Source organism: Aquarana catesbeiana, linkage group LG01, assembly GCF_042186555.1.
Source record: "Aquarana catesbeiana isolate 2022-GZ linkage group LG01, ASM4218655v1, whole genome shotgun sequence".
In the NCBI taxonomy this organism is placed as follows: Eukaryota; Metazoa; Chordata; class Amphibia; order Anura; family Ranidae; genus Aquarana; species Aquarana catesbeiana.
Window position 1 is genome coordinate 929,948,764 of NC_133324.1, and position 16,032 is coordinate 929,964,795.

The window sequence follows — 16,032 nt, forward strand, 5'->3', positions numbered from 1 at the left end:
AGGAGAAAGATTGGGCTAGGAATTGAGGAGGGGAAATAAGGAAGATTGGGGAGAGCCAATGAGAAGGGGGGTGAATTGGGGTGGTGGGTATAAAGTAGAAGTACGAAGAAGATGAATGCTATTCAGTAGTGGGTAAGAAAAGGGAGAATGGTTGCTGTTGGGAGAAGACGTAAGGAAGATTGGGGAGTGGGAAGAGAAGATAGAAGGATGGAGGAAGTATAAGAAAGCAAGAGCAGGGAAAAGGATTGGGGGAGGGGGGGTAAGGAAGATTGAGAAGTTGGGTGAAGGGAAAATAATTTGGGTGGCAAGGAGAAGTAAGAAAAAATGGGGAGGAGAGCTAAGGACGAGAGTGGGGAAAAATTGGCGGACTGGGAAGAGATTAGAGAAGGATTACGGTGGACATGGGGAGGAGAACTACGTAAGATTTGGGAGTGGAAAAGACATGAGAGAAGGATTAAGGTGGAAGTGGGGGGGAGAAGAACTGGGGTAAGGGTTGGTGAGTAGAAGTAAGGACGATTGGGTAGTGGAGAAGAGAAGAAGAATGATTGGGGAGTGGAGGAGAAGTAAGGAAGAACAGGGAGTGGTGAAGAAAAGGGAAAAGGACTGAGGTGGGGAGTATAAGTAAGGATGACTGGAATGTGGGGAAGAGCAAGAAGAAGGAATGAAATTGGAGGTGGAGAGGAGAAGTAAGGAAGATTGGGGAGTGGGCAGAAGGGAAAAGGATTTGGGTGGTGAGGAGAAGTAAGAAAAATTGGGAAGTGGGAAAGAAAAGGGAGATGAATTGAGGGTGGGTGGAGAACTAAGGACATATGGGGAGTGGGGAAAAGAAGGAAGATTAGGAAGTGGGGGACAGAGAAGGATTAGGGTGGGAGTGAGGAGGAGACGTAAGAAGCATTGGGAGTAGGTAAAAGAAGAGAGGAAGACTGAGGAGTGGGTAAGAGAAGGGAAAGGATTAGGGTGGGAGTGAGGAGGAGAAGTAACGAAGATTGGGAGTGGGGAAAAGAAGAGAGGAAGACTGAGGAGTGGGTAAGAGAAGGGAGAAGAAGGGTGGAGGTGGGGAGGAGAAGTAAGGACGATTGGAGAGCGGAGAAGAGAAGAGATAAAGAATAAAGTGGGGAAGAGAGGAAAATTGGGAAGGGTAGGGAGAGAAGAGATGAAGAGAGAGGGAAAAGGGAATTGGGTAGGGAGGGCAGGGAGGGAAGTAAGTAAAGGAGAGAGAGAGTCAGGAGAAAGAATGAGAGAAAAAGAAAAAGTAGATGTACTGACAGAAGAGAAGCAGAAACAGAGGAAATGATGTAAAGCTTCGGATACCATCTGGCCATCCTTGGCCTGCACATTCCATAAGTACAAATGATCACGTTGGACAACCATTAGTGTTTTCCATGTAGAACATAGAGTAGGAGGCACCCCGCAGATACTTTGATCCAACTTATTTGGGCAAAACTGTTGTGTTCAGAAAAGACTTCCTGACCTGACTGCTTTTCCCCTGGCATATTGGCCGGCAATGTCTGTAGACACCTTAAAGACAGTTGTTTGTGCAATCCAGCAAATAATGGGAGACTAAGATCTTATGTCGATAGACACCGTTAGGAATAGAGAAAGTTAAAGGAGGGGATGTAAGGAAAGGAAGGTGGAAGGTAGGGGAGGAAGGAAGGAAGAAAGGAAGGAAAGGAAGGAATGAAGGATGGACATTGGTATTTGAGATACTCTTGGCAAATTTCTAATGCATTGAATTTAATGAAAAAATTTTAAATGCACACTAAATGCTAATCGTCTTTAACTGATCTCTCGACTGTGTACAGTAGCCCAAGGAAAGTGAGAGGAAGGGAGGGGGATAGAAAAAAAGGAAGAGAATGAGTACCGACTAAAAACCCACATAAAAATATAAATATATCCAACACACATGACTGTAATAAAGACCTATCCCATAATGCCTAAAGTATGGCTTTTCCATACTTTATATGTATGTGTAATTATTACGTACGTAGGTATAATCACAGTGATCTGAGCTAAGACCGTTATCAGCAGGCAGAATTGTACTGCAAAGTAACAGTGACATAAATCCCTTATGTATTGCACTAACTCATATAAGATAAATATATACATTGACGTTGTGTGGGCAGGGGGAGGAGCCTGGCGTTGTGTCTGCAGTCAGCGACCTACTTACTGTGCGTCCGCCTGGCTGCATCTCACTATCCAGAGAGCAGATGCCTCTGCACAATCTCTTCATGAACTTGTTACCTAAAAGAGTTTATTAACCCATCCATGTGGAACATGCAGTATATATACCGCATATATATACAGATGCCATGCCTACGCTCCTTCAAAATGCCTCTTGATTATACCCAGACACAAGTATCAACTGCAGTGTAGATATTTTTGGTGGAGTTACAGGTAGCAGGGCTGAGCAGATGCAAGGCTAGGCAATTCATTCAAGAGTTAAAGAAGATACATCCACAACAAAGTCAATATGTTCATTGGATCCATAAACATAATTGCCCCTCCATATTTCATGTTCTAGGAAATAGTCAGAGACTATGGAGCTGCCCCAGCAGATGCCCAGAGATTGTGGACAGTTTTCCAGGAGATGGTTAGAGACTGTTGACATGCTCCAGGAAATGGCCAGAGACTGAGAACATGCTCCAGAAGATGGTCAGAGGCTGACGACATGTCTCAGGAGATGGTCAGGGACTGTGGAAATGCTCCAATAGATGCCCAGAGACTTTGCACATTCGCCAGGAGATGGTCAGAGACTGCAAACATGCTCCAAGAGATGGTCAGGGATGGCGATCATGCTCTAGGAGATGGTCAGAGACAGTGTACATTTTCCAGGAGATAGTAAGAGACTGTGAACATTCTCCAGGAGATGGTTAGAGACTGTGGACATGCTGCAGGAGAAGGTCAGCAGATAGTATGAGACTGCAGACATTCTCTCTAGGAGATGGTCAGAGACATCAGACAATTTCCACATCTCCCTATAGCTCCTTTAAAAATGAATAATATGTTTATTATCTCCAGCATAATAGATTAGAGGAGAAAAGTGCATAAAAACAGAAATGGATTGAAGAAAAATAAAATAATGGAAAGCACAACTATACCAATTTATAAATGGAGGCACCATGCTGAGCAAACCATTTAAGTTAGAAAACCAGTAGACTAAACCATTTTCCTCTACTTGCTTGAGTTCTGTTGTATGGTGCACCAGTTTTGGTAGTATAGGTCTACGAGCATTACCTTCTCTGACTTCAGAGCATTGAGTGGGCGTCTAAGAAATGTTCTCCTTATACTAAGGCTGGTCATGGATTAATCAAAAGGTCTGCTTAAGCACCTAGGAAGGAAAACATTGGGGCCTAGGTCCATATAATAAGTCACACAGGGATGCATGAGTCCCTTGGGTTGAATGTTTGATGCTATTTCCCTGACTTTAAATTTTTTCCGCGCTAAGAGTCTTTTACCCTGTGCAAGGGCTGTTTCACATGGTACTGTCTCCTCCAAGTATTTACCGCTGTCTAGAGAAGGTTCTACTTTAAAGAGACTTTGATGTAAAATATGGTTCTACCTCTAGGAAGTGCTTTTCCAGAAAATCCCTAAAGAATTCCAGGTATGGCAATTTTTGTTTTGTGGATCTGCTGAACGAGGGTACCAATGAGCTGGGGAACTACAGAACAGGGGTATTAATGAGTTGGGGATCTGCTGAATGAGGGTACTAATAAGCTGGGGATCTTCTGAACGAGGGTACCAATGATCTGGAGATCTACTGAACAGGGGTTATAATGAGCAAGGGATCTGCTGAGTGGTGGTACTACTGAGCTGGGGATCTGCTGAATGAGGGTACTAATAAGCTGGTGATCTTCTGAATGAGGGTACCAATGATCTAGGGATCTACTGAACAGGGGTAGTTCTGCTGATGCCCCACTCAGTAGTATCCCCAGATTTGCTGAACCCCTCGCTCAGTAGTACCCTCAGCTCTGCTTAGCCCCTGCTCAGTAGTAACCCCCAGCTCTGCTGATCCCCTATTTAGTAGTAACCCCCAGCTCTGCTGATCTCTCACGCAGTAGTAACCCCCAGCTCTGCTCATCCAAAAAAATAAAAAGGGGTGAACCGGCCCAGGTCAGAAACTGAGCAGGTCAAAACCCCCATGCCGATCAGTAGTGGGATCGCGCCTGTGAATAGCCAGTGTAGAGCAGCCTGGACAATACATTGAAAAAATGAAAAAGCTTAGACCAATGTCAGTATGTACTGTATATGCCCTACCTATAGGATCCTTGTAAATGCTGGAATTCACTGTAGTAGGCAAATGTGTTCCATGCTGAATAGCTGCCCTACTGCATTGTGAATACACAAGGAGGCCTTGGCAAGGGCATTTTCTCAATGAAAGCATTCTCTGGTTGAATGAGATGGAGAGGTAAGATGGTGACGTCACATTCTATGCCTTTTCACCGATGTACATACATGCTTTGTTTTACAAATAAACATTTAATACATGACACAGGATTCCAAAATAACTCTCAGTTAGCTAAAGAAACAGCACAGTATTAGCAGCCTGTCTTGAGGCTGAATTTGTCTGATTGAAAACTCAGACTGAGTCAATCGATAAGCAATGGGTCACTGAGATGAGTTTGTGTGTAATTTACAGATTGGGCTACTGAGCTCTGTAAACACCAGGCATTTTATACCAGGCTTCAAGTAGATAACATCTCAATCTCCTGGCTAAAAATAAAAATGTAATATTGTAATACATGAAATGTACTATTTCATGGCCAGAGCAGTAGTTTAGTGGATATCACTTCTGTATTTTAGCACTGGGGTCCTCCATCTGCATTGAGGTTGCTTGGGTTCCTTTCACACTCCAAAGACATGCTGATAGGTTAATTGGCTCTTGTCTAAAAAATAAATTGTCACTAGTGTGATAAACTACCGAGCGTGCCCAAAATGGTTGCCACACCTCCTACCAGCTTTGAGGCTTCTGGAGTGACAAGCACTGTATAAATTACTCGAGAAAAAAAATACCTTTACAATTATTTTTTAATTTTTTTCTCCTTATCCTAATAAATAATGTACAAAAACACTATGCACCCCTTTAAAACTGAACCAGATAACTTCTGGCCCCAACCCCAGTGTAACACCAGCTAACCCCCATTGCATCATCCTCACTTCATCCGCCGCGCTGCTCCATAAGATTTCCTGATGCTGAAAGCTACTGATCCGATTACCGCTATGTTTTTATTTAATCTTTTCTTCCCTTTCCTGTGCAGCTTTTACCTAGTGAACACGCTAAAGCACTACTTGATAAATCCTGATTACTATTTTCATGCAAGTCACATTAAAGCGCTGATTAGCACTCAACACATGCAGGGGCACAACACAGTAATCTCCTCCGCAATTCCCGTGTGTAAACCATTAACGGAGGTTGAACGTTAATGAATAACTGGGCTATTAGCGCATTCAGTAGGTCTACGCAAGTCTCTAAAGATACCGTAATTCTTTCTCCTGTGGTCCTTTGAGAGCTGTATTGAGACAAATGTCTGGCCCGTGCAAACTCACTTCTGTTTCTAGACAAAGTCATATGCAAGATATGGGCTTTCTGCATACAGAATTAAACGTAGAATTAAATGTAGAAATACATACCTGGCTTCCATTTATATACACTATATTGTCAAAAGTATTGGGGCACCTGCCTTTACACACACATGAACTTTGGGCCTTGCTTTGTGCACTGGTCCAAATCATTTGGTGGAGGTGGGATTATGGTGTGGGGTTGTTTTCAAGGGGTTGGGCTTGGCCCCTTAGTTCCAGTGAAGAGAACTCTGAAGGCGCCAGCATACCAAGACATTTTAGACAATTTCATGCTCCTAACCTTGTGGGAACAGTTATGACTGCTTATGAATTATGGAATTAATATAAAGACATGGATGAGCGAGTTTGGGGTGGAAGAACTTGACTGGTCTGCACAAAGTCCTGATCTCAACCTGGGATGAATTAGAGTGGAGACTGCGAGCCAGGCTTTATCGTCCAACATCAGTGCCTGACCTCACAAATGCGCTTCTGGAAGAATGGTCAAACATTCCCATAGACACACTCCTAAACCTTGTGGACAGCCTTCCCAGAAGAGTTGAAGCTGTTATAGCTGCAAAGGGTGGGCCAACTCAATATTGACTGGGATGCCATTAAAGTTCACGTGCGTGTAAAGGCAGGCGTCCCAATATTTTTGGTAAAATTGTGTATCTATGCTCCTGTAGCAAGTTGTTAGGATGTTAAGTAAATGTTTTCCTTTTTGGCTCCTCTGTATTCAGTGGAACAGTTATTGATTTCTTTTGACCGTTCTGGATCTCACAGGCTGCAGGTTTGATTTCTCTCCCTTTGCTTTCTAGAGGCTTCTGGAACATAGGAGATTGGGCAAGGCAAATGGGCAGTATGAATATTTATTGTGCTGCAGCCAATCCCTGGGGAGGTTTGCCCAGTAGGTGGCTGAGGGGAACATAATTTGTATGCGCTTTAGAAGAGCAGGGTCTTCCTGTTGGAGGGATTCCACCCGGTTGGGTGGGGGGTGGATGCCCCCACCCTGCAGCAGTTCTACTGATTCAAACTAATATTAATCAAGGTCCCAGCTGTAGCACAGCTGGGGGGACCTATTTCTAAATCTTCTTGGAGCTAAGGATTTGTTCTGGAGATCTCACAGAAGACTGCCCAGTGAGTCTAGCTGTCCTGTGGCATTGTGGGCAATAATTTCTCCCTCATTGAAGAGTGTCCAGTGGATACTGGAAGGAGGCATCTGGCTATCCTGTGACAATTTGAGTACTGACCTGAGCTCAGGGTCCAAGTAACTATGTGCTCTTTTGAAAGGTAAGTGCCAGCAGTAGCTCTTTCTCAGATAGCTCTTACAGGGTCCCAGTTCTGGCTATTCCTTTTAGACTATTCAGAAAAGCCTAGTCTAATCTAGTCAAGAGTGTCCTCCTGTTACTCTTCAGCGTGCCTTGAGTACCCTCACCCCACCCTAATCCCAAATTCTACATGCAATAAACCTTAAAAAGACAACTCCTAGACTGTTTTTAGAAGCCAGAGCGAATGCTTGTGTGACTGGTGGCCTCTGCACTGTCTGGGAAAGAACCAAGTAAAAATCAGGGGCTCCTACAGGGGTAGCACTGCACTCCCTTGGCTATTTATTTGCAGGGATCAATCAAGAAATTAGAGGCCCACGCAAGGAGAATGCATATCTGAAGAGATGCTGGGGATGAGAACTTTCCTTCTCTTTCTATCAGCACATTTTTTTCATTACATACTTCTAGATACTATACTCTCTAGTGGTCAGTATTCAATAGCAACCAGATCCGGACCCATATTACAGAGACTTATGGCCTGGTTACGAGGTACGAAAAGGAAGGAGTCAAGTGAGGGCATGCATGAGGTTCACACTAGGTCCTTGGCCTGACCCCATTCTGTTACTGGGAGTGAGGTACAAGAGGTGCGCTGGACTGGTGGAGTGGGTGCAGGCTGAGCATGTCCTTCATAATAGAAACATATAAATTACAGTGTACAGTGACATGGGACAAGATGCCTTTCAGAGGAACTCTGCATTTTATTACTGCACACAGTGAAGACTCATCTCTATATCAGGGAACTGCCTTAATGTTAGATTTTTCACATGACCGCAATCTCCGCCTGGTCCCGGACACTAATGAGCATGCTCCGTGCCAAAAAGGTACACCTGTGTGCACGGACACAGATGACCCCGCCCACAGATGGATTTGTTCTAAGCAAACAATTTATTTGGGGTTCTGAACAAGGGTGTGACTATATGAGGCGTGACCCCCATAGTAGAACCATTCAGCCCCCCTCTCTAAACTTCTCAATTGTTAAATCTCCAGTAAAGTTAACAAACTATATATGCATTAAATCCATGGATATTCACCAAACGCTGAAGCTACCTGCATAAGACTTTACCTGTCAGACATAACCAGACCCCCTGTGCTTCAGGGCCCTATAGTGGTCGCATAGTGTGCAATGGTCTACAGTTGCACTACTTCTTCTTGTGTCAGATTGTGTTTCCTTACCTGTGTTTCGGACAAATTAAGCTGCCTGGCCAGCTCAGTCCTCTCCCTGCCGACAACGTACTGGCACCTCTGGAATTCCAGCTCCAGCCGGTACAGCTGCTCCGCCGTGAAGGAGGTTCTTGTGCGCTTTGGCCGGTCAAGATCCAGACCCTTCGGTAGAACAATCTCCCGGATCGTCCCTTTGGCATCTAGAAAGAAAAATAAGAGATATGAGAACCTGAAGAGGTAATTTAAATAAGCTGTCCACCAACCTGAGAAGAACAGAGCAGGTTGGGGTGACTTATCTCTGGACCCCTTATTCATTGGTTTAAAAGGAACCTATCAGAGCTGTTACTGGTCATGGCCAAGTCTATTGTCTAATGCTTAAGGATGCCTTTGAGGACTTCTGGAAGCAGCGCTAATCCATTCTGTGGCTGAATGACCACCTATCTGATGGTGCCTGCATAGTACCAGGGCCATTGCCACTTGACAGAGTTAGCCATTTGGCAGACACCAATGATCTTTTTAGCTCTCTGTAAGGGTGGTAATATGACCACCACTATAAGGGGGTATGCTTCCTAACGACCAACAATGAAAGAAGCATTTTTCTAACTGATCCCCTATAAATTGGTTTTAGCAGGGCTTCCTTGAGAAATGAAAATTAGGGGAAGACTATTTTTCACTGGTACCTCAGCACTACTGTTGATAGCGAAGAGGGGATGCATTAAAATATGCATTCTCAACTAGGCTTCCTCCAGAGGTTGCTTGATCTGTGGCTGATTGATCCTCCATCTGATGGTGCCTGCATAGTTCCCGGGGACAATTTGGTTTTAGCAGGGGTTCCCCAAGAGCTAAATATTATTTTGAGGGTTCCTCTAGTGAAAAACAAATAAAAAATACATTATTTATTCATTGATATATACATATATATGCCTCAGGTTGAGAGTTCAGATGGTTTAGACCGCAGGGGTCTCCAGACCTTATAAACAAAGGGCCAGTTTACTGTCCTTCAAACTTTAGGGGGGCTTCACTGTGGCCAGTGGGAGAAGAAAATGTCCTGGCATCAGTGGGAGTCAACAAATAGTCATTGCTATCAGTGGGAGGAATAGTGCCCCATCATCAAAATCAATGGGTGGAATAGTGCCCCATCATTGGTATCAGGGGAAGTAATAGTGCCCCATTGATGGTATTAATGGAAGGAACAGTGCTCCATGATTGGTATCAGTGGGAGGAATAGTGCCCCATCATTGGTATCAGTGGGAGGAATAGTGCCCAATCATTGATATCAGTGGGAGGAATAGTGCCCCATTGATGGTATCAATGAAAGGAACAATGCCCCATCATTGGCATCAGTGGGAATAATAGTGCCCCATCATTGGTGTCAGTGAGAGGAATAGTGTTGCATTGTTGGTGCAAGTGGGGCCAGATAAAAGCAAGCAAAGGGCCTAATCTGCCCCCCGGGACGCAGTTTGGAGACCACTAGTTTAGAGCACTGGTGGTCAACGTGCATGCTATAGGACAGTGGTTCTCAACCTCAGTCCTCAAGTACCCCCAACGGGCCATGTTTTGGTACCTTCCCTTAGATAAAATAGCTCTTATCAATAAAATGTCATTAATATTGGTTTAAAGCAGATGTGCAAAGTAAAGGAAAACCTGAAAACATGGCCCGTTGGGTGTATTGAGGACTGAGGTTGAGAACCACTGCTATAGGAGACCTCAAATGTGGCCCCTGACATCACCAAAGGCCCACAATTAATATTTAGTGAATGTAATGCTACAAAAAGCTGTTATGGACTGCAGACGTGGAACACTAGATGGTCAGAGACTGCAGACATGCTATAGGATTTGTTGGAGGCACATTACATAAGAGCCAAAAAGCCGAAAAGTCCGACAGCCCGTCCGTCAGACTTTCGTCAGACTTTCAACTGACTTTTGGCGGACTTGCGGCAGACTTTCTAACAAACGGACTTGCCTACATACGATCACACAAAAGTCCGACGGATTCGTACATGATGACGTACAGTTGATAGCCAGTAGCCAATAGCTGCCCTAGCTTGGGTTTTTGTCCGTCAGACTAGCATACAGACGAGCGGATTTCTGGGTCCGTCGTAGTTACGACGTAAAGATTTGAAGCATGTTTCAAATCTAAAGTCTGTCAGATTTGTGGCTGAAAAAGTCCGCTGAAAGTCCGGGGAAGCCCACACACGATCGGATTGTCAGCCAGCTTTGGTCCGTCGGGGTCCGTCGGACTTTTGTAGACGAAAAGTCCGACTGTGTGTACGCGGCATTAGAGGTTACTGCTTCTACAGCCCCTTTACAAATCATTGGATGTTCCTTTCAGCCCCCTTTTAAAATGACTTGGGCCACATTTGATATTTCTCCCATTGAGATCCCTTAAAAAGAGTTTAGAGTAAAAAATAAACATAAGAAGAGAAAAGGGGTGGATATCCCAGAAAAATGTAGGATAGTGTAAAAGAAATAAACCAAAGCATTTCCAACACTACTAGAAGCCAATATAATGAATATATTTCTTTCTATGACCTGAATAAAAACCTAGGTAAGGAAAACACAAGCTACTGCCTGCAGGGCCCCCCAGGGGCCACACAGTAAGTACCAAAGGGCTGTAGTACAACTGGCTATCAAGGATTATAGATAGAGACTGCACTTTAAAAAGGTTCCTGGATGTGTCAGTGTGATTTTACATATACTTGCAAACGTACGCAACAAAAATCCATAGCTCCCAACTGTCCCTGATTTGGAGCAATGTCCCTCTGTCCCTCATTCCTCCTCATTTGTCCCTGATTTTGGTCTGATCTATATAGATGTATATAAAATGCACTTTTTACCTTTCAGTAAGTGTTTTCCAGTCCTAAACCTTTCATCCAATTTCTAAATTGCTGCATTTGTAAATTTCAAAAGCCAATATAAAGGAATAGTAGTGGTAAAAAAAAAAGCACTTGTCAGTTTAACTAATCATTTTTTGGTACAATTCTCCTCTAAGGGGGTGTGACAGGGGGTGTGTCCTATGACTACATATTTTTGCTATTAGGTGTCCATCGTTCCCATCTCAAAAAGTTGGGACGTATGAAAATCTATATTTTAGTCTAAACTTTAGAACAGTTTCATATCTCCCAACATTTTGAGATGGGAATGAGGGACACCTATTAACAAATGTATGTAGGTATAGGACACGCCCCCTGCCACACCCCCTTAAAGGAGAATTATCCCACCAAAAAAGGGTAATTAAATCCACAAATACTTTTTTTTACCACTACTATTCCTTTATATTGGCTTTTAAAATGTACAAATGCAGTAATTTAGAAATTGGATGAAAGGTTTAGGACTGGGACACTATTTGAAAGATAAAAAGTGCATTTTATATGCAACTATATAGATCAGACCAAAATGAGGGACAAATGAGGAGGAATGAGGGACAGAGGGACATTGCTCCAAATCAGGGACAGTCCCTCCAAATCAGGGACAGTTGGGAGCTGTGCAGTTTAATCAGGTATTCTATGCTTGCTAGGAAGTTTTAACGGCCATCTTGGCTTTGGTACCGGCACAGGCTGGAGGTCTTCATCTGCCATTGAGTGAGTCTAGTCTTCTGGTGTGTTGCTATACCTTGAAGGAGGATGGGGCTGCCTCCAGATGAGACTGCTCTCACTGTACCCCTCTATGATTTGCTAGTTTAGAGTTAAAGTATGTAAACCTGTAAGCAGGTGCTTGTGGGGTGTCATTTAGGGTTGCCACTAAGGATGAGCTCAGGCATGTTCGCAAACACGCTATTAGGTGTCCCTCGTTCCCATCTCAAAATGTTGGAAGGTATGAAAATCTATATGTTAGTCTAAACTTTAGAACAGTTTCATATCTCCCAACATTTTGAGATGGGAATGAGGGACACCTACTAACAAATGTATGTAGGTATAGGACACGCCCCCTGCCACACCCCCTTAAAAGGAGAATTAACACCAAAAAAAGTTAATCAAATCCACAAATACTTTTTTTTACCACTACTATTCCTTTATATTGGCTTTTAAAAAGTACAAATGCAGCAATTTAGAAATCAGATGAAAGGTTTTGCGCTGGGAAACACTTTTTGATAGATAAAAAGTGCATTTTATATACAACTATATAGATCAGACCAAAATGAGGGACAAATGAGGAGGAATGAGGGACAGAGGGACATTGCTCCAAATCAGGGACAGTCCCTCCAAATCAGGGACAGTTGGGAGCTATGTTGGTATAATTGGGAGAAATAAGGCCCCATTGTTTGTGTCAGTGGGAGAAATGGTGCCCCATTGTTGCTGTCAGTTGGCAGAATAGTGTCACATATCAGTGGGAGGAATAGTCCTCCAAGGGATGGATAAAGACAAGCAAAGGGCCACATCCGGCCCCCGGGCCGCAGTTTGGAGACCACTGATGTATAGCGTGTTGTTGAACTGTGTAGCTGAATCTTAAACCGTTTCAAGCCTCTTATGAAGTCATTGGAAGAGGTGCATGGTGGTACACGGTGTATTGGAAGAATAGGGCCTGTAAAGCACACACAGGGTACAAAAGTAAGGCCACTAGAAAGGGCTATTTAGTTGTTTTAGCATGTGTACTCTCCCATCCGCTGCCTTTAAAGCTTAATGGGGGTTGATAGGTGGTGTTAAAAATGTGACTCAATGACGTGTTTTTTTTACTGCCCCCCCAAACACAAGTGTAAACAAAGCCTAAATGTATTTAGTGCATGTTTTATTATGTAATGCAGCTCCCGACTGCACAAATGACATTGTAGATTTAGTGGTGTCTGTACATGTATTGTTCTGGGGTGTCCTTGAGGAGAGCAAAAGGCATTAGCGGATGATCTGGGGACCCCATTTAAAGGGGCAAATGCAATACATGACCTGATATACATTTTAGGTCATATTAATAAGGTGATCTGTACAGGAGTGAAGGACGGTGGCACAACTGAAGTTCACATCACAGAATGAAGAATTACACCCTGTTCCAAATTATTATGCAAAGTCTATTTCAGTGTCACAAAGATTAAATATTTTGTTTTTCAGTTTAACTCATGGATGGCATTGTGTCTCAGGGCTCTTTTGATCACTGAAAACAATCTCGGACACCTGTGATTATTAGATGAGCCCAATTAAAGGAAAAACTACTAAAGGAGGATGTTCCACATTATTAAGTAGAGCACCATTTTCAAGCAATATGGGGAAGAAAAAGGATCTCTCTGCTGCCGAAAAGAGTGAAATAGTTCAATGCCTTGGACGAGGTATGAAAACATTAGATATTTCACGAAAACGTAAGTGTGATCATTGCACTATTAAGAGATTTGTGGCTGATTCAGAGCACAGACGGGTTTCGTGCAGATAAAGGCACATTGAGGAAGATTTCTGCCAGATCCATGCATCGGATCAAGAGAGCAGCTGCTAAAACACCATTACATAGCAGCAAACAGATATTTGAAGCTGCTGGTGCTTCTGGAGTCCCACGGACATCAAGGTGTAGAGTCCTCCAGAGTCTTGCAACTGTGCATAAACCTTCCATTCGGCCACCACTAACCAATGCTCACAAGCAGAAACGGCTGCTTTGGGCAGAAAAATACATGAAGACTAATTTTCAAACAGTCCTGTTCCCTGATGAGTGCCGTGCAACCCTGGATGGTCCAGATGGATGGAGTAGTAGATGGTTGGTGGACAAGGCTGCAACGTCAGCAAGGCGGTGGTGGAGTCATGTTTTGGGCTGGAATCATGGGAAGAGAGCTGGTTGGCCCCTTTAAAGGTCCCCCGAAGATGTAAAGATGACCTCTGCAAAGTATGTGGAGTTCCTGACTGACCACTTCCTTCCCTGGTACAGAAGGAAGAACTATGCTTTCCGTAATAAAATCATCTTCATGCATGACAATACACCATCTCATGCTGCAAAGAATACCTCTGCATCAATGGCTGCTATGGGGATAAAAGGAGAGAAAGTCATGGTGTGGCCTCCATCCTCCCCTGACCTCAATCCTATTGAGAACCTTTGGAGCATCCTCAAGCAAAAGATCTATGAGGGTGGGAGGCAGTTTACATCTAAACAGCAGTTCTGAGAGCCTTTTCTGACATCTTGCAAACAAATTCAAGCAGAAACTGTCCAAAAACCTCACAAGTTCAATGGATGCAAGACTTGTGAAGCTGCTATCAAATAACGGGTCCTATGTTAAAATGTAACGTGACCTGTTAAAATGTCTAAAAAGTTAAAATGTTGTTCAAAGTTTGAATGAAATAGCTTTTGATTTCAGTAAATATTCTGCAAACACAACAAATGACAATTTTCAGTTCTTTACAACCTATAAAGTATTTTGAAACTTACTGTGTGTAATAATTTTGAACAGTGCGTTGTAAGTATTTTATTTTGAAAAATGTTATCATTAGGAGGTTTGTTCAATAAAATTTGAATTGTACTCTTAATAGTTGATAACATGAGAATTATGCTGAGTGTTGTTTACATCAATTATTTAGGTAAATGAGAAAAATATCATTGGCATAATAATTTGGAACAGGGTGTATAAAGAGACTTTTATGAGTTTGATGGCATTTGCTTAACCACTTTGCTACCCGGCCATACTAATATGACGTCCACAGATGGGATCTCCCATCCTGGGTGGACATCATATGACAGCCTGGGCTTCCCGGCCGCCTAGGGGCGCGCGCTGCGCGCGCGCGCCGCATTGCTCGGGACCCGGTGCGTGTGCCCGGCGGCCGCGATGTCCGCCGGGCACCCGCGATTGCCCAATAACCGGGCCGGACCGTAGATCTGTGTGTGTAAACACACAGATCCACGTCCTGTCAGTTGAGAGGAGAGCGATCTGTGTTCCCAGTACAGAGGAACACCGATCGGTCTCCTCCCCTTGTGAGTCCCCTCCCCCTACAGTTAGAATCACTCCCTTAGGAAACATATTTAACCCCTTGTGTCCCCCTAGTGGTTAACCCCTTCCCTGCCTGTCACATTTACATAGTAATCAATGCAATTTTATAGCATTGATCGCTGTATAAATGTGAATGGTCCCAAAAATGTGTCAAAAGTGTCCGATGTGTCCGCCATAATGTCGCAGTCACGAAAAAAAATTGCGATCGCCGCTATTACTAGTAAAAAAAAAATATATATTTTTTTTTTAAAAATGCCATAAATCTATCCCGTATTTTGTAGACGCTATAACTTTTGCGCAAACAAATCAATATACGCTTATTGCGATTTTTTTTACCAAAAATATGTAGAAGAATACATATCGGCCGAAACTGAGGAAAAAAATTGTTTTTTGTTTTTTTTAAATTGGGATATTTATTATAGCAAAAAGTAAAAAATATTGTGTTTTTTTCAAAATTGTCGCTCTTCTTTTGTTTATAGCGCATAAAAAAAAAAAAAACAGAGAGGTGATCAAATACCACCAAAAGAAAGCTCTATTTGTGGGGAAAAAAGGACGTCAATTTTTTTTGGGTACAACGTCGCACGACCGCGCAATTGTCGTTTAAAGTGCGACAGCGCTGAAAACGAAAAATTGGCCTGGGAAGGAAGGGGGTGAAAATGCCCGGTATTGAACCGGTTAATGTTTGATTTCATGTATATATGTTGGCGCCGCACTATTTGGTTTTATTTTAATCAGGGTGGATAAAAATCGATGATTTTTTTTATTTAATTTGGATTTTTTTGGATCATATTTATTTTAATAAAATGCTTTTGGAGTGAAAATCTATCTAAAGATAGTTTCCTACTTAAGATACATTAATAATTGAGTTTATTCAGTATGAAATGGAGCTTAGTTATGTAGCATGAGGCTGTAAATTCTGCAATAAACTCATTCAATAAATCCAAGTTCTGCAAGCTAAGATAACATGCACTGCAATGGACCTTGCCTAAAGTCCATTATTTTAGCTGTCTCTTCGACAAGTCTTCAAAATGCAGCAAAAGCATTTCAGTTTTACTTTCACTTTCTCTTCAGAGCTCAACAACCATTCTCTGCCAATGGCTCTCA

At 43.0% G+C, this 16,032-nt stretch overlaps 1 protein-coding gene across 1 annotated transcript in view; it reads right to left on the bottom strand.

The window, feature by feature from the left end:
* VAX2 (ventral anterior homeobox 2) overlaps positions 1-16,032 on the bottom strand; it is a 137,557-nt gene that overhangs the window by 34,213 nt on the left and 87,312 nt on the right. The window contains exon 2 of the mRNA XM_073611042.1: positions 8,052-8,239. Coding sequence (XP_073467143.1) covers positions 8,052-8,239 — 188 coding nt within the window. The remainder of the gene's footprint in view (positions 1-8,051; positions 8,240-16,032) is intronic.